The 19,655-nt window shown below is 38.7% G+C and overlaps 1 protein-coding gene across 3 annotated transcripts in view; it reads right to left on the bottom strand.

The window, feature by feature from the left end:
• Positions 1 to 19,655, bottom strand: part of NPSR1 (neuropeptide S receptor 1) — a 219,770-nt gene that overhangs the window by 54,749 nt on the left and 145,366 nt on the right. For all 3 annotated transcript variants that reach the window (XM_063815294.1, XM_063815293.1, XM_063815295.1), the window contains exon 4: positions 11,534 to 11,627. In XM_063815294.1, the coding sequence (XP_063671364.1) occupies positions 11,534 to 11,627 (94 nt within the window). The remainder of the gene's footprint in view (positions 1 to 11,533; positions 11,628 to 19,655) is intronic.

The following is a 19,655-nucleotide window of genomic DNA, read 5'->3' as shown; positions in this document are numbered from 1 at the left end:
GCTCTGTTGCCAACGCTAGAGGGCTAGAGTTCAGTGGTGCCATCTCCACTCACCGCAACCTCCGCCTCCCAGGTTCAAGCGATTCTTGTGCCTCAGCCTCTTGAGTAGCTGGGATTACAGGTGCGTGCCACCATGCCCAGCTAATTTTTGTATTTTTTTAGTAGAGACAGGGTTTCACTATGTTGGCCAGGCTGGTCTCAAACTTGTGACCTCAAGTGATCCACCCACCTCAGCCTCCCGAAGTGCTGGGATTACCGGCGTGGGCCACAGCACCTGGTCTCATTTATGTTTCTTTGTTTCTTGTTAGTCTGTTCATGCCCTTTGCCCATTTACTCAATTAGAATGTTTTTATTTCTTTGCCAGACTTCTTTATAAAAAGGATATTTTTCTTTGCCTGTTACATAAAAATATTTTCCATTTATAATTTTGCTTTTTAAGTTTGTTTATGGATATTTATTATTTACATAAATAATTTAAATTTTTATGTAGTAAAAAACTATATTTTCCTTCTTGCTTCTGCTTTTGATATGGTTCCTGGAAAGGCCTTTCCCTCACTGAAATTATGAAGGTGTTACCCAAATATTCTTTTACTCCTTTTATGTTTGAAGTGTTAATTTTTTCAATCCAACTAAAATTTACTTTGTTATTAGCTATGGTGGGTGGTGATCTAATATTCTGAAAAAAGGCCAGACAGCTATTTCAACACCGTATACTAATTCATTTTTTGCCAACTGATTTGAAATTTTGTATGATTTATGTGTGTTATTCTGGTTCCAGTATTATATTGTTTTAATTATCAAAGTTTTATATTACATTTTAATATAACACTGCATATTTCTCTTTATTATTTTGATATTTTTCTAATTATCCTCATATTCATTTTTGGTGAAGAGCTTTAAAATTGTCAACTTTTCTGGAGTTGCTGGCTAAGAAAAATACTGCTTCAGTAAATAGCAGTAAAAAATAAATAAAATATGGCCTCCCCTCAGTTAAGTGGCCATTGCCTTGTGCCTGCACAGCTACATTTGACTCCCTCCTGGTTTCTCCCTGCTCCATGACTCTCCCAGAGAGCCCTGCCACTCTCGGGGAATCTCTTCTTTCTACGGCTTTCTCTCAGCTGAGCCGCATAAACTCCGAACCCTGCCTCTCAGCTGCCCTTAAATTCTGACAAGCTGCGGTACTAAAATGACTCCCGTGTTGGGCTTCCTGGAACCTCTCGTGTCGCGTTCTCACCGGCTGCCCTCACCCTATAAACTTGTGAGTATCAGTTCATCCTCTACAAGGCCAGGGAGTTCTCCCGGGGGCTGAATTATACATTATACACTTGGCTTCCGTGTTTCATCTGCTCCCTCGTGTGCTGGGAATTCTTAGAAGTTTCTGGTATTTGGATGGCTTCTTTCCTTGGCTCTCATTCCAGATGCAGATCTCCCCCTGTTTTTACATTTCTTCAGTGACTTTCGTTGGGACTGGGCAGAGGAAGGGAGCTGGCTAATGTGTTTCTAAGCTTTCATCTTTCCCAGAAGCTATTGATAATGAGGATTTTCCAAGCACCTTATGTTGAGCCTCTCTTAATTTTGTAGTGAGGGAGTAAGTTGTTTTACATCTTTAGAAAAGCACTATAATATTAATTGCTGCCTTTCTGATAATTTAGGACACTATTGATGATATTACACAGTGTCTCCCAGAACTAGTCATATTTTCCACGAGCAAACAGCTAATTTTTTAACCTAGTGAATATGGTGAAACATGTAATTCATCATGTCACCCTCTGGCTATGGGTCTCAAGTCTGTACCTCTAACAAGTTTCCTGGGACTTCCCTCCTGCAATTTCCTATACTTATTTTTCCTTCACTTATATTTCTTCACCTTAAAATACTTTGGCGTCAATGTCCTTTTGTCCACCACATTCAACCGTTTCTAAAGTCGGCTAGGCATAAACAAATAGATGGATAAATAAGTGTATCACGGGCCAGGTGCAGTGTCTCATGCCTATAATCCCAGCACTTTGGAAGGCCAAGGTGGATTGCTTGAGCCCAGGAGTTTGAGACCAGCCTGGCCAACACAGTGAAACCCCATCTCTACTAAAATACAAAAATTAGGCAGGCGTGGTGATGCACACCTGTAATCCCAGCTACTCGGGAGGCTGAGGCACAAGAATCACTTGAACCTGGGAGGCAGAAATTGCAGTGAGCTGAGATTGCGCCACTGCGCTCCAGCCCGGGCGACAGAGTGAGACTGTCTAAAAAAAAAAAGAAAAAGTGTATCACAAATCCATGAATGTAAACCAAAAATAAAGTTATAAGGCCCCCCAACCATCTGAATGGATTTCCTCCTCAGCCAAGGCTCTTTTAAGATTTAACCTGAGAGGCTGTTTCAAGCCATGATGGGCAGTGCGGGTTCAGGTGTGTCTCATTATACCTCTCCAGCGTTAACATCAACACAGACTTTAAGTCTGATGAGAAACATTTTACAACATAGTCTCCCTGAAGAGGAAACCTAAAAGTTTCCTCTGCAAATAAGAAGTTTGGTCTCCACAATTCTTTATCTTAACTCAGACATTCCTTTCTGTTGATCCCAGGTCTTTAGATAAACTCAACCAATTGTCAACCAGAAAAAATTTAAATCTAACTATAATCTGGAAGGTTCGCCCACCCCATCCCCCCCTACCCAACCCTGCCATTTCGGACCAACCCTATGTATTTCTTAAATGTGTTTGATTGAAGGCTCATGTCGCCCTAAAATGTAGAAAACCAAGCTGCACCCTGACCACCTTGGGCACATATTCTCATGACCTCCTGAGGGCTTTGTCCATTGTCACTGATATTTCACTCAGAATAAATCTCTACAAATATTTTACAGAATTTGATGCTTCATTGACACATTTTTGCATACCTATGTCATGAAATGTCTCTCCTATCTCCCCTGCCTCATCAATTTCCTGCCTCCCCTATCATAATAACTAGGGCTTCACAGTGCCCAGAAAACTTGGTACAGGTCTCAACCCTTCACAAAACAGACACACCAAATGACCGAGAAGAAACCCAGGAAACAAGTATACTTTCTATTTTTAAAATTAACTTCTAAACCACTTTATTGATGTATAATTGGCATATAAAAAGCTATACATATTCAATGCATACCACTTAATGTGTCTGGAGATATGTATACATTCCTGTAACCATCATTACAAGCAATGCCATAAATGTATCCATCACCTCCAAAGGCTTCTTCCTGTCCCCCTTTAGTATTGTTTTGTTTAGTTTTTTCCTTTTGTGGCAAGAGCACTTAACATAAGGTTTATCTTGTTAGCAAATTCTTTTTTTAAAATTATCATTATACATTAAGTTCTAGGGTACATATGAACAATGTGCAGGTTGGATACATAGGTATACATGTGCCATGTTGGTTTGCTGCACCCATCAACTTGTCATTTACATTAGGTACTTCTGCTAATGCTATCCCTCCCCCAGCCCCTCACTCCCTGACAGGCCCCGGTGTCTGATGTTCCTCACCCTGCGTCCAAGTGTTTTTGTTGTTCAGTTCCCACCTATGAGTGAGAACATGCAGTGTTTGGTTTTCTGTCTTTGTGATAATTTGCTGAGAATGATGGTTTCTAGCTTCATCCATGTCCCTGCAAAGGACACAAACTCATCCTTTTTTATGGCTGCATAGTATTCCATGGTGTATATGTGCCATATTTTCTTAATCCAGTCTATCATTGATGGACATTTGGGTTGGTTCTAAGTCTTTGCTATTGTGAATAGTGCCACAATAGCAATAGACATACGTGTGCATGTGTCTAGCATGATTTATAATCCTTTGGGTATATACCAGTAATAAGATTGCTGGGTCAAATAGTATTTCTAGTTCTAGATCCTTGAGGAATCGCCACACTGTGTTCCACAATGGTTGAACTAATGTACACTCCAACCAACAGTGTAAAAGTGTTCCTATTTCTCCACATCCTCTCCAGCACCTGTTGTTTCCTGACTTTTTAATGGTCACCATTCTAATTGGCATGAGATGGTATCTCATTGTGGTTTTGATTTGCATTTCTCTGATGATCAGTGATGATGAGCATTTTTTCATGTGTCTGTTGGCTGCATAGATGTCTTCTTTTCAGAAGTGTCTGTTCATGTCCTTTGCCCACTTTTTGATGGGGTTGTTTTTTTTCTTGTAATTTTGTTTGAGTTCTTTGTAGATTCTGGATATTAGCCCTTTTCAGATGGGTAGATTGCAAAAATTTTCTCCCATTCTGTAGGCTGCCCGTTCACTCTGATGGTAGTTTCTTTTGCTGTGCAGAAGCTCTTTAGTTTAATTAGATCCCATTTGTCAATTTTGGCTTTTGCTGCCATTGCTTTTGGTGTTTTAGTCATGAAGTCTTTGCCCATGCCTATGTCCTGAATGGTATTGCCTGGGTTTTCTTCTAGGGTTTTTATGGTTTTAGGTTTAACATTTAAGTCTTTAATCCATCTTGAGTTAATTTTCGTATAAGGTGTAAGGAAGGGATCCAGTGTCAGCTTTTTCCATATGGCTAGCCAGGTTTCCCAGCACCATTTATTAAATAGGGAATCCTCTCCCCATTTCTTGTTTTTGTCAGGTTTGTCAAAGATCAGATGGTTGTAGAAGTGTGGTGTTATGTCTGAGGGCTCTGTTCTGTTCCATTGGTCTATATCTCTGTTTTGGTACAAGTACCTTGCTGTTTTGGTTACTGTGGCCTTGTACTATAGTTTGAAGTCAGGTAGCTTGATGTCTCCAGCTTTGTTCTTTTTGCTTAGGATTGTCTTGGCAATGCAGGCTCTTTTATGGCTCCATATGAACTTTAAAGTAGTTTTTTCCAATTCTGTGAAGAAAGTCATTGGTAGCTTGATGGGGATGGCACTGAATCTATAAAATACCTTGGGCAGTATGGCCATTTTCACTATATGGATTCTTCCTATCCATGAGCATGGAATGTTCTTCCATTTGTTTGTGTCCTCTTTTATTTCCTTGAGCAGTGGTTTGTAGTTCTCCTTGAAAAGGTCCTTCACATCCCTTGTAAGTTGGATTCTTAGGTATTTTATTCTCTTTGTAGCAATTGTGAATGGGAATTCACTCATGATTTGGCTCTGTTTGTCTCTTATTCGTGTATAGGAATGCTTGTGATTTTTGCACATTGATTTTGTATCCTGAGACTTTGCTGAAGTTTCTTATCAGCTTAAGGAGATTTTGGGCTGAGACAATGGGGTTTTCTAAATATACAATCATGTCGTCTACAAATAGGGACAATTTGACTTCTTCTTTTCCTAATTGAATACGCTTTATTGCTTCCTTTTGCCTGATTGCCCTGGCCAGAACTTCCAACACTATGTTGAATAGGAGTGGTGAGAGAGGGCATCCTTGTCTTGTGCCGGTTTTCAAAGGGAATGCTTCCAGTTTTTGCCCATTCAGTATGATATTAGATGTGAGTTTGTCATAAATAGCTCTTATTATTTTGAGATACGTTCAATCAATACCTAGTTTATTGACAGTTTTTAGCATGAAGGGCGTTGGATTTTGTTGAAGGCCTTTTTTGTATCTATTGAGATAATCATGTGATTTTTGTCATTGGTTCTGTTTATGTGATGGATTACGTTTATCAATTTGCATATGTTGAACCAGCCTTCCATCCCGGGGATGAAGCCGACTTGATCATGGTGGATAAGCTTTTTGATGTGCTGCTGGATTCAGTTTGCCAGTACTTTATTGAGGATTTTCGCATCGATGTTCATCAAGGATATTGGTCTAAAATTCTCTTTTTTTGTTTTGTCTCTGCCAGGCTTTGGTATCAGGATGATGCTGGCCTTATAAAATGAGTTAGGGAGGATCCCCTCTTTTTCTATTGATTGGAATAGTTTCAGAAGGAATGGTACCAACTCCTCTTTGTACCTTTGGTAGAATTCAGTTGTGAATTGGTCTGGTCCTGGACTTTTTTTGGTTGGTAGGCTATTAATTATTGCCTCAATTTTGGAGCCTGTTAATGGTCTATTCAGAGATTCAACTTCTTCCTGGTTTAGTCTTGGGAGGGTGTATGTGTCCAGGAATTTATCCATTTCTTCTAGATTTTCTAGTTTATTTGCATAGAGGTGTTTATAGTATTCTCTGGTGGTAGTTTGTATTTCTGCGGGATTGGTAGTGATATCCACGTTATTATTTCTTATTGCATCTATTTGATTCTTCTCTCTTTTCTTCTTTATTAGTCTTGCTAGCAGTCTATCAATTTTGTCGATCTTTTCAGAAAACCAGCTCCTGGATTCATTGATTTTTCGAAGGGTTTTTGTGTCTCTATCTCCTTCAGTTCTGCTCTGATCTTAGTTATTTCTTGCCTTCTGCTAGCTTTTGAATTTGTTTGCTCTTGCTTCTCTAGTTCTTTTAATTGTGATGTTAGGGTGTCAATTTTAGATCTCTCCTGCTTTCTCTTGTGGGCATTTAGTGCTATAAATTTCCCTCTACACACTACTTTAAATGTGTCCCAGAGAATCTGGTACATAGTGTCTTTGTTCTTATTGGTTTCAAAGAACATCTTTATTTCTGCCTTCATTTCACTATGTACCCAGTAGTCATTCAGGAGCAGGTTATTCAGTTTCCATGTAGTTGTGCGGTTTTGAGTGAGTTTCTTAATCCTGAGGTCTAATTTGATAGCACTGTGGTCTGAGAGACGGTTTGTTGTGATTGCTGTTCTTTTACACTTGCTGAGGAGTGCTTTACTTCCAATTATGTAGTCAATTTTGGAATAAGTGCAATGCGGTGCTGAAAAGAATGTATATTCTGTTGTTTTGGGGTGGAGAGTTCTCTAGATATCTATTAAGTCTGCTTGGTGCTGAGCTGAGTTCAAGTCCTGAATATCCTTGTTAACCTTCTGTCTCGTTGATCTGTCTAATATTGACAGTGGGGTGTTAAAGTCTCCCATTATTATTGTGTTGGAGTCTAAGTCTCTCTGTAGGTCTCTAAGGAGTTGCTTTATGAATCTGGGTGCTCCTGTGTTGGGTGCATATATATTTAGGATAGTTGGCTCTTCTTGTTGAATTGATCCCTTTACCATTATGTAATGGCCGTCTTTGACTCTTTTGATCTTTGTTGGTTTAAAGTCTATTTTATCAGAGACTAGGATTGCAACCCCTGCTTTTTTTTGCTTTCCATTTTCTTGGTAGATCTTCCTCCATCCCTTTATTTTGAGCCTATATGTATCTCTGCACATGAGATGAGTCTCCTGAATACAGCACACTGATGGGTCCTGACTCTTTATCCAATTTGCCAGTCTGTGTCTTTTAATTGGAGCATTTAGCCCATTTACATTTAAGGTTAATATTGTTGTATGTGAATTTGATCCTGTCATTATGATGTTAGCTGGTTATTTTGCCCGTTGATGCAGTTTCTTCCTAGCATCAATGGTCTTTACAATTTGACATGTTTTTGTGGTGGCTGGTACTGGTTGTTCCTTTCCATATTTAGTGCTTCCTTCAGGAGCTCTTGTAAGGCAGGCCTGGTGGTGACAAAATCTCTCAGCATTTGTTTTTCTGTAAAGGATTTTATTTCTCCTTCACTTATGAAACTTAGTTTGGCTGGATATGGAATTCTGGATTGAAAATTCTTCTCTTTAAGAATGTTGAATATTGGCCCCCACTCTCTTCTGGCTTGTAGGGTTTCTGCCAAGAGATCTGCTGTTAGTCTGATGGGCTTCCCTTTGCGGGTAACCTGACCTTTCTCTCTGGCTGCCGTTAACATTTTTTCCTTCATTTTAACCTTGGTGAATCTGACAATTACATGTCTTGGGGTTGCTATTCTCGAGGAGTATCTTTGTGGTGTTCTCTGTATTTCCTGAATTTGAGTGTTGGCCTGCCTTGCTATGTTGGGGAAGTTCTGGATAATATCATGAAGAGTGTTTTCCAACTTGGTTCCGTTCGCCCGATCAGTTTCAGGTACACCAATCAAATGTAGGTTTGGTCTTTTCACATAGTACCATATTTCTTGGAGGCTTTGTTAGTTTCTTTTTAATCTTTTTTCTCTAACCATGTCTTCTCGCTTTATTTCATTAATTTGATCTTCAATTACTGACACCCTTTCTTCAACTTGATTGAATTGGCTATTGAAACTTGTGCATGCCTCACGAAGTTCTTGTGCCATGGTTTTCAGCTCCTTCAGGTCATTTAAGGTCTTCTCTACACTGTTTATTCTAGTTAGCCATTCGTCTAACCTTTTTTCAAGGTTTTTAGCTTCCTTGCAATGGGTTTGAACATGCTCCTTTAGCTCGGAGGAGTAGTTTGTTATTACCGACCTTCTGAAGCCTACTTCTGTCAACTTGTCAAAGTCATTCTTTATCCAGCTTTGTTCCATTGCTGGCGGGGAGTTGCAGTCCTTTGGAGGAGAAGAGGTGCTCTGATTTTTAGAATTTTCAGCTTTTCCGCTCTGGTTTCTCCCCATCTTTGTGGTTTTATCTACCTTTGGTCTTTGATATTGGTGACCTACAGATGGGGTTTTGGTGTAGATGTCCTTTTTGTTGATGTTGGTGCTATTCCTTTCTGTTTGTTAGTTTCCCTTGTAACAGTCAGGTCCCTCAGCTGCAGGTCTGTTGGAGTTTACTGGAGATCCACTCCAGACCCTGTTTGCCTGGGTATCACTAGCAGAGGCTGCGAGTAGCAAATATTGCAGAACAGCAAACATTGCTGCCTGATCCTTCCTCTGGAAGCTTTGTCCCAGAGGGGCACCCACCTATATGAGGTGTCTGTTGGCCCCTACTGGGAGATGTCTCCCAGTTAGCATACACAGGTGTCAGGGACCCACTTGAGGAGGCAGTCTGTCCATTCTCAGAGCTCAAACGCCATGCTGGAAGAACCACTGTGCTCTTCAGAGCTGTCAAACAGGGACGTTTAAGTCTGCAGAAGCTGTCTGCTGCCTTTTGTTCAGCTATGTCCTGCCCACAGAGGTGAAGCCTATAGAGGCAGTAGGCCTTGCTGAGCTGCAATGGGCTCCACCCAGTTTGAGCTGCCGGGCCACTTTGTTTACCTACTCATGCCTCAGCAATGGTGGACGCTCCTCCCCTAGCCAGGCTGCCGCCTCACAGTTCAATTTCAGACTGCTGTACTAGCAGTGAGCAAGGCTCCAGACCTGCTGAGCCAGGCATGGGAGAGAATCTCCTTGTCTGCTGGTTTCTAAATCCTTGGGAAAAGTGCAGTATTTGGCAGGAGTGTCCCAGGTACAGTGTGTCCCAGCTTCCCTTGGCTAGGAAAGGGACATCCCCCAACCCCTTGTGCTCCCCAGGTGAGGCGATGCCCTGCCCTGCTTTGGCTCACCCTCCATGGGCTGCACCCACTGTCCAACCAGTCCCAATGAGATGAACCAGGCACCTCAGTTGGAAATGCAGAAATCACCTGTCTTCTGCATTGATCATGCTGGGAGCTGCAGACCAGAGCTGTTCCTATTTGGCCATCTTGGAACAGATCCCCAGCAAATTCTTAAGTATACAATTTAGTATTGTTACTCATATGTCTTATGCTGTACAGTAGGCATAACAAGCATGATCAAAATAAATTAATTTTAATTGCACACAACACATTGATATGTTCTTCATGTAAAAATTACCGCCTTGCATGTAAGTTCCTGTGGTGGTCACACCAATGGTTTAACTCCCATAACTAGAAGTGAGGTCAAATGTCAAGTTTTGTGTGTTTTTGCAAATAGTTTTTTATTTTTCCTGGAGTTTTCTTTTGTGTGTTCTCTCTTTCTGCTCCTCTCTATCTTTCTGTACACAATATCTAGCATTGTTTTGAGTTTTTGACTTTAATGTTATTGTTCACATGGATTTTTGTGCATATTTTTTTTGTCACTCAGCATACAATATGGATATGTTCATGTTGATGCATATTACTGCCCATGGCTCTACCACTTCCACATTGAGAGGCAGGCTATATAGCATTTGAGGGCACTGGAGCTAGACCCAGACTGTATGGGTTCAAATCCTGTTCCTGCACTTAATAGCTGTGACCTTGGGCAAATTACTTTCACTCTTGGAACAACAATTGCCTTACCTGTAAAATGCAGATAATAATAGAGCCCACCTCACAGAGATATTATGAATATTAAAATATTTAATATGTATAAATCAGTTAGAATCATGAATGACACCTAGTATGCAATCAATAAACATAAGCTACTGAAACTTCTTCCATAGACTAGTTAGCCATTCCTCCACTGAGACACACCAAGGTTAGCAATGGATTCCTGCTATTGTAGGCAGTGCCACAATATACATCACATATGTATACATGCACACGTGTGGGTGTTTCTCCAGAGCAGATACCAAGAAGTCATATCAAAGGGCTGCACATTTTATATTTCAATAAGATGTGTTTACTTATACCCCTGTCAATAGTAAATGAAATTACCCTATTTCACTCCACTTCTTGTAGATCCTTGATGACGTTAATTATATTTATCCTAAAATTCTGCTACTTCTATTAAATTTGCTTTCCTAGATCCAAATTGTGTGGAATGAGATTTTAAAGGTATTATCTGTTTTCTACAGTTTGGATTTTGTCACTTTTTAAATAATATTTGATTACACTCATTTTTGTGGTCAAGATTTTTTGTTAGGTTCTTTATCAGTTTTCGAAGTTATCTGGCGGAAGGGAGAACAGGTTGCTAAACAATGGCTTTGTATTTGCTTTCAGGGTGTATGGAGGAGAGTGGTCTCTGATTGTGGGCAGAGCAGTAGGCAGCTAGTCTTGTGAATATGTACTTACCCTTCCTCTAGGGCATTACTGCTCCCCAGGGCCCCTCTCTGCCTCTTCAAATCCAGGGAAACTTGCTGTGATAAATCCTCTGTGTTGTACTTCAGAAATCACCTTGTCAGTTGCCTCGAGTCCTCTCCTACACTCCACATTGATGCAGCCTGTTCAGGAAGTGCTCTTAAGGCCTCCCATCCCACTTCAGCATCTCCTAGGGGTTTTGTGGGCTGTGTGGTCTCAGCCTTCCCTCTGACCCATCTGCTTCCTTTTCTTAGGGATCCCTAACCATTTCTGGATCAAGGAGAGTTTCCTTATTTTTTTTTTCCCCAATACGATGATCAATTAAAAACATCTTTCCAATTATTTCTATGGTTTTGGATAAGGAGGACAAGGTGTTTGTTTCTGGAAAATGAGAAGTTAGTGTGGGAGAGTTCATTTCTTTGGACAGGTATGCATGTCAACACTGCTCTAGAGGAAAAAGACGGAAGCATCAGCATCAAGCTGAATGGTCACAAAGTGGGTCAGCCACCCACCTTCCTTAGTGGCTCTGGGCTGTCCATGGGAACCGTCGGCATTTTTCCAGGCATCTAAGTTTTCTTTTGTACATCTTTTTAGACAATCAGACCCATGAAGTGAGGAAAGAGGTGGAATAGGAGAATGAAGAGAGGAGAAGAAAGAGAAGGAAAGAGGAGGAAGATCACTATTATTAAGAGTAAAACATTAGTGAAAATGATCCTACCCTCACTCAAGGACAGTTCTTTATGAAAGAGCACCTGGTAAAGCCAGCTCACCTCCTTGAAGGAACTTCATGGGGTAGACGATGGCATGGTATCTGTCTATGCTGAGGGACACCAGGACGTAGGTAGAGGCGTAGAGCAGCACAACCTAAAGACAGAAATGAGAGGAAGCTTATGACTTCAGAGAGGTGAGGGAAGGCACATAATGGAAAGAATAGCACCTTGTGTTATTTAGAAATCTGAGAGGTGAACCAAAGAAGGGGTGAGTGTTGGCTTAGGAAGGGAAATAACTCTCTTACATGGACAAGAGAAAGGGAAATACTGGGTGAAAGAGGGCAGTTTCCCAGCAAAGACGCCACCCTCAAGCCTGGAAACCAGTGGTCCTAAATGAGAACAGGTATTCCTGTTTTTGTGCCCCAAAAGTTGCCTTTTGGCCAGCTACATGCCCCTATCCTGTACCCATATAAACCCCAAATCCCAGGCTCCAGGAGGAGTTGAGCAGACGAATGGCAGAACAGCATGGCAGAGAAGGAGAGAAGAGAAGGAGGGTCTGAACACTAAGAGGAGTTCAGCTGGGGACAATCAGACAGGAGAATGGCCCTGGACAGCCAAACTCCAGGGGAAGATCATCTTCCCACTCCATCCGCCTTCCAGTTCCCCATCCATCCCACTGAGAACCACCTCCACCACTCAATAAAACTCCTGCATTCATCCTTCAAGTCTGTGTGTGACCTGACTCTTCCTGGACTATGGACAAGGACGTGGGTACCAAGAGGGCACTGAGCTGGTTACCAGTTAAGCCATCTGCAGATGGCAGAGTTAAAACAGCACTATAACACTGGGGCTTCAAGAGTCACAGGCACCCACCCCAGACACTACTGTGGGGCTGGAGTTCAATGCACTTGCCCTGGCTCCTGCACCTACCCTTCTGCATGCTCCCCCTCCTATAAGGAGTTTGAGCTTGAGGAAGCTGAACAGAGAGCCATACCCCTGTCCCATGTCCTGTGATGGATGGACCAGGGAACTCTCCCTTTTCATCTCCACACCAGGAAGCAGAGTTTGGTTCCTGGTGCTAGAATTTGTACTGCTGGCCATCATGAGTGACAATGCTTCAGTTCTTTCTTGCTCACTTATTCCCTTGGCCTCTTGGAAACTCCATATTTCAGGATCAGTCCTTGACATTTGCATGGTACATTTGTTTGTAATTGACTTTTAAAGCTAAACTAATTTTCTCTGCCACAATTGACATTCCAGAATAATTAGAAACAGAAGTTCATTTGCTTTTTATCAGTGGGAGCCAAGAGATGATAGAAGGGTTCCGGTTTTAGGGAGACTATGTGCGGTGTTGAATCATTTATCATCATCAGCACTGACACCATCAGAGAGCTCCCCTTTTTCATCCACTTCATTAGGCTCAGGATCTGGGTCTCCTCTTCCTTCCCACTGTCTCTTTTATTAACTTTATCCACACCTTTTAATTATCTGTGTACAATCTTTTTTTGCATAATTAGCAGAAAGGGAAATTGGGATTTAAGAAGTTAATTTCTCTTATGTGAAGAGCATATTTAGAATGTGATTAAATGAAATATATTTGAAGGGATGATCAAGGTGGACATTTTTCAGGTAACTTGGAGCCTCATTTCTATCAAGAGTCTGGCTGTATCTCCACTTTGTAACATTAGGATCAAATCCAGAGGGAGTAGAAGAGTAACTTGTAGATTGAAGTCTAATGGAGAGCATTTACTTCACTTTCTTCTTGGCAGTTATCTTTGTTCTGAATTCGTGCCTTTTTGTTCTTTCTCTGGCTCAGACAAATAACAGTCAAGCACATTGTGGTTCTTTATGATTTGTTATTTCTACAAATGCATCTCAGCACTAATGTTGTGAAAGCCACCATAGGGAGGAGGTTCTGAGGAATGATTAGAAATTGAAGGCTCATAAGAAAGAATGAGATAATGTGCTTTGCAGGGACATGGATGGACATGGATGGAGGGCGTTATCTTCAGCAAACTAATGCAAGAACAGAAAACAAAATACTGTATGTTCTCACTTATAAGTGGAAGCTAACTGATGAGAACACACAGATACATAGAGGGGAACAAAACACACTGGGGCCTATAGGAGGGTGTAGGGTGGGAGGAGGGTTAGGATCAGGAAAAATAACTAATGAATATGAAGCTTAATACCTGGGTGATGAAATAATCTGTACAACAAACCCCCATGACACAAGTTTACCTGTATAACAAACCTGCACATGTACCCCTCAACTTAAAATAAAAGTTAGAAAAAAGGTTTAAAAAAAGAAATTGAAGGCTCCCCTGAAAACTGTAAGAAAAAATTATCTCTTGGGAAAAGGTGATAAATAGAGAAAGAGAAAAATGGAAGACTAAGTTTAAGAAAAAAAATTGATCGTCTACTTAGACAAAACTGGGGTTTCTACCTGTGATCCATGAATTTAGAATTATTAAGGCTGGCAACAAACAGAGGAGGATGTGGCATCAGAGGAGGATGAAGAAGAAAGCACACAATGGCAGAACCCTGTGGAGTGGAACATCATGGTGAGGTTATAAGGATCTTGGGGCTCTGTGGCTGTCTTGAGGGAGGTGACAGGCACAGTTCAGAATCTGGAGCAGGAGGAAGAGCCATAAACAAGAGTGTCCAGAAGAGCAGTCAATGTTGTTAAAAAGATGCTGACTTTGAGATACAATCAAAAGAGTATTTAATTTCAGAGATTAACCATCTTCAGGCATTTAAGGCAGGGTAAGAAAAATTAAAAGTTACCTAAAAGAAATGCATCTGAAATTATCATACCTCTTTCCCACAAAAAGTAATGCCAGAAAACAGTATAACAACATGTTCAGAGTTTGGAAAAAAATTGTGATTCAAGAACTTTGTAAATATGATTTCTGTGCCAAGGCACAGAACAGTTTTCTCAGATATATAAGAAGGAAGAAAATATAATATTTTATAGTCTTCCTGGCATACTTCAGCTAATTGAGAATTGAATTAAAATTAAGAATTCAAGAAGAGGGAAGAGCATAGAATAATAACAACTATGGTAAGCAATGAAGTTAGAAACACATGAAATGCTTACAAAATAATTATAAATATGACTATGGAACATTTCAGGAAAAACTTAAGGGAGTTGAGTAAAGGGACAGAGTACAAAGAAAGACATCATGTTCAATTTTGTTACGTATTTTGGGTATCTCTTTTGTTTTTTAACCTTGATAGAGATATATTAAAGCTAAAAGTTAAAGATAAGCTATGATAGAGTAAAATAAAAATGGAGAAATTTTAATTAGTTTCCTATGGTGGCTGTAACAAATTACTACAAACTATGGCTTAAAACAACATAAATTTATTCTCGCACAGATCTGGAGACCAGAAGTCCAAAATTAGTTCTACTGGGCAAAAATAAAAGTTTGGCAAGCCCATGAGTCCTCCAGAGACTCTAGGGGAGAATCTGCCCCTTGCCTCTTCTGGCTTCGGGTTACTGCCAGTCCTTGGCGTGTGACCATATCGGCCCAAGCTCTGCCTTTTCCTCTTCTGTCTGTGTGTCACACTCCCTTCTACCACCCTGTTATGATTACATGTGGGAATCACTGGGATAAACCAGAATAATCTCCCAGTTTTAAGATCTTTAATTTGATTACATTTGTGAAGTTCCCTTTTCTTATATAAGGTAACATCACAGGTTCCAGGGATTAGGATACGGATTTTGTGGTGGTGGTGGTGGGGGGTGAGGGCGGGGAGCTTTTTTCAAGCCTACCACAATTGATAATCAAATAAAAAGAAAAAACAAGTAAATAGCAAAAAACAAACAAAAAACCCTTAATATAGAAAGACTAAAATGAGGTAACTGAAATTACACCAAACCAAAACACTATTTGTCGCAATACATGTGAATGACTTAAGGTCTTTCATTAAGAAAATAACTTATTTTAAAACTTCCCTAAAATCTAATTCTACGCTGTTTAAAAGAGAAAAATTTTAAACCACATCACTTAGATATCTAAGTGTGGAAATAGAGGGATGGCCAAAGGTATATCAAGAAAGTAAAAATTAAAGAAGGCATTCATTACAACATTGCTATTAGACAAATTAAATTCAAAGCAAACAGCATTTCATGTGATAAAGGATTATTTATATTGATAAAAGATACAACACATGATGGCAATAGGATATTCACAAAGTTATATGTAACAAGTAACATAACGCTAAATATATAATGAAACCATTCAAAGTTTTACAGAAGAATAAACAAAAATATACAGATAGAAAAAAATAGACTTCATAACATAAGAATAGTACACATTGCTATAAAATATCTAGACATTTCAAAAATTGGCGATATACTAAACTACCAAGAAAAAAAACCCTCTCAATAGCTCTAAAAAGTAAGACTTACGCAAATCACATATTTAAAACAATGAGCAATGAAGCAGAAATTAGTAACATGTTTTTTAAAAAAATACCACTTGGAAATTTAAACACCCTCATAATTAACTCGAGTCAAGAAGGAAATCAAAGTACAATTATAGTCAATTCATAAATGTCAACAATGAAAACTCTACACATCAACAACATATGGGATACCATTTGGAGAACAGATGGCAGCTTGAGGACATATGTCTGAATTCTCACTACCCCACCCCTTAATTCTGACAGAAATGACCTAGGAAATATAAAACTAAAGAAAATCTTGCACAGAGAAGTGAGACTTAAATGCTGGAAACAGAGAAATTTTACTTAGCAAAATGCCAGATTGTATTCATATAAAGGAGGATCCCTGGACTGACTTTAAGAAAATAGACTTTATTTTTCAGAACAATTTTATATTTACAAAAAATTGCAAACAACACAGAGGGTTTCCCTATGACTCCCTCCCATCTATATACTTTTCCTTGTCATTAACATCTTGTAGTTCATTTGTTAAAATTGATGAACCAATATGGATATATTATCATTAACTAAAGTCCATCGTTTATATTAAGGTTCACTCTGTGTTGGACAGTTCTATGGGTTTTGACCATTGCATAATGTTATGTACCCACCATTATAATATCAGCAGAGTTTCACTGTCCTAAAAATCCACTGCTTTTATCTATTCATCTCTTTCCTACTCCAAATCTCTGGCAACACTGGTTTCTTGCTCTTCTACAGTTTTGCCTTTTTGAGAATGTAATATAGTTGAATCATTTAGTATGTAGCTTTTTCAGACTGGCTTCTTTCACTTAGCAATGGGCATTTAAGATTCCTCCATGTCTTTTCATGGCTGGATAGCACATTTTGTTATATCACTGAATAATGTCCCATTTAATGGATGTACCGCAGCTTATCCATTCAGCTTTTGAGGAACCTCTTGTTTGCTTCCAGTTTTTGGTGATTATGAATAAAGCTACAATAAACATTCTTCTGTGGATATAAGTTGTCAACTCAACTGAGTAAATACATAGCCTTACAATTGCTGGGTTGTATGGTAAGACCATGCTTAGTTTTGTAAGAAACTGCTAAATTATCTTCCAAAGTGACTGTACTATTTTGAATTCCCAGCAGCAATGAATGAAAGTTCCTGTTAATATTCATCCTCATCAGCCATTGGTATTTTCAGTTTTTTTTGAATTTTAGTGATTATCTAATAGATGTGTAGTGTTGTCTCATTGTTGCTTTAATTTGCAATTCCCTAATGGCATATGATTTTGAGCTTCTTTCTATCTGTTTACTTGCCATCTTCTTGGTGAAGGGTTTATTCAGATCTTTCGGCCGTTTTTGAAATGAGTTGTTTTCTTATTGTTGAGTTTTAAGAGTTCTTTGTACATATTTGGATACAAATCCTTTATGAAATATATATTCTGCAGATATTTTCTCCCATTCTGAGGGCTGTCTTTTCATTCTCTTAAACAGTGTCCTTTGCAACGTTGTAAATTTTCATAATGTCCAACATTTCAATCATTTTTCATGGATTATGCTTCTGGTGTTGTATCTAAAAACTCATAGACAAACAGTAGGTCCCTTAAATCTTCTCCTATGTTATCTTCTAGTCGTTTTATATAATAGTATTGAGCATTATATTATATCTGTGATCTAAACTGAGTTGGTTTTTGTGAAAGGCATAAGGTCTACATTAAGTTTTTTTTTTTTTTTTTTTTTTGCATGTGGATATTCAACCACTCTTTCAACTAAGACAGCCATTCTTGAAAAGGCTATCTCTCAATGCCTTTGCTCATTTGTCAAAGACTAGTTGACTATCTTTTTGTATGTCTATTTCTGGGCTCTCTGTTCTGTTTCATCAATCTACTTGTTGATTCTTTTACCAATACCTTGCTGTCTTGATTATGAAGCTTTATAGTAAGTCTTAAAATCAGGTAGTGTTGGTTGTTCAAACTTGCTCTTTTTCTTTAATATTGCATTGGTTATTCTGTGTCTCTTGCCTTTCCATATGATTTTAGAGTTTGTTTATATTGATAAAATATCTTGTTGGGACTTTGATTGGAATTGTATTGAATTTATAGATCACGTTGGGCAGAATAGACATCTTAACAATATTAAGTCTTCCTATTCATGAACATGGAACATCTCTTCATTTATTTAGATATTTGCTTTTTTTTCCATCAGTTTTGTAGTCTTCTTCAATAGATCTTGTATATATTTTGTTAGATTTACACCTAAGTTTCATTTTTTGGTGTTCACATAAATGGTATTGTGTTTTTAATTTCAATCTCAACTTGGTAATTGCTGGAAAAAAACAACTGACTTTTGTATATTAACCTTCTATTCTGCAGTGTTGCCATTTTTTTGCCTACTAGGTCTGGAAGTTTCTTTTTTGTTTGTTTTTATTTTTCTTGTCTATTCTTTCAGATTTTAATATAGACAATTACAAATTTATTAACAAAGACATTTTTATTTCATCTTTTCCAATGTATAAACTTTTTATTTACTTTTCTTGTCCTGTTAAATTATCTAAGACATCTAGTTCAGTGTTGAATGGGAGTGGCGAGAGAGGACATCTTTACCTTGTTCCCAGTCTTAGGACAAAAGCACCTAATTTCTTGCCATTAAATATGAGGTTAACTGTATGGTTTTTTTAGATGCTGTTAATGAAGTAGAGGCAGTTTCTCTTTGTTTCCAGTTTGCTGAGTTTTTATTATAAACGGATGTTGAATTTTGTTAAATGCTTTTCCTGTGTCCATTGATGGAAAAATCACATAATTTTCCTTCTTTATCTTGTTTGTGTGATAGATTATATTAATTGATTTTTAAATATTTAACCAGATTTTCATGCCTGGAATAAATCTCACTTGGCCACAGACTATAATTCTTTCTATACATGATTATACCTTTAAACAAAAATTTAAGTTGCTAATATTTATTGAGAATTTTTGCATTTATGTTCATGAGGGATATTGTTCTGTAGTTTTCCTTTCTTTTAATGTCATTGGTTTTAGAATTAGGGCAATTCTGGCCTCATGGAACAAGTCAGCAAGTATATGAATTAGGAATGGTTCCCTTTTCATCTGTTTTCTAGAGAAGACTGCAGATAATTGTTACCATTTTTTACTTAAATGATTGACAGAATTCACTAATGAACCCATCTGGGCCTGGTGTTTTCTTTTGTGGAAGATTATTAATTATTAATTCAGTTTCTTAAGTAGGTATAGGCCTATTCAAATTATCTATTTCACTTTATGTGAGTTTTGGCAGATTGAGCTTTTCAAGGAATAGGTTCATTTCATCTAAGCTATCAAACTTGTGGGCATAGAGTTGTTTATGGTATTTATTTATCATTCTTCTAATGTCTACAGAATCAGTAGTGATGACCCCTCTTTCATTTCTGATATTAGTAACTTGTGGCTTCCCTCTTCTTTTTTTTTTCTACTCATGCTATCTTTTTTTAAATTTAATTTTATTATTATTATACTTTAAGTTTTAGGGTACATGTACACAATGTGCAGGTTAGTTACATATGTATACGTGTGCCATGCTGGTGTGCTGCACCCACTAACTTGTCATTTAGCATTAGGTATATCTCCTAATGCTATCCCTCCCCCCTCCTCCCACCCCACAACAGTCCCCAGAGTGTGATGTTCCCCTTCCTGTGTCCATGTGTTCTCATTGTTCAATTCCCACCTATGAGTGCGAACCTGCGGTGTTTGATTTTTTGTTCTTGCGGTAG

Source organism: Pan troglodytes, chromosome 6 (assembly GCF_028858775.2).
Source record: "Pan troglodytes isolate AG18354 chromosome 6, NHGRI_mPanTro3-v2.0_pri, whole genome shotgun sequence".
NCBI classification, from domain to species: Eukaryota; Metazoa; Chordata; class Mammalia; order Primates; family Hominidae; genus Pan; species Pan troglodytes.
Note: the sequence above shows the minus strand (reverse complement) of the source record. Positions and strands in the feature narration are given on the sequence as shown.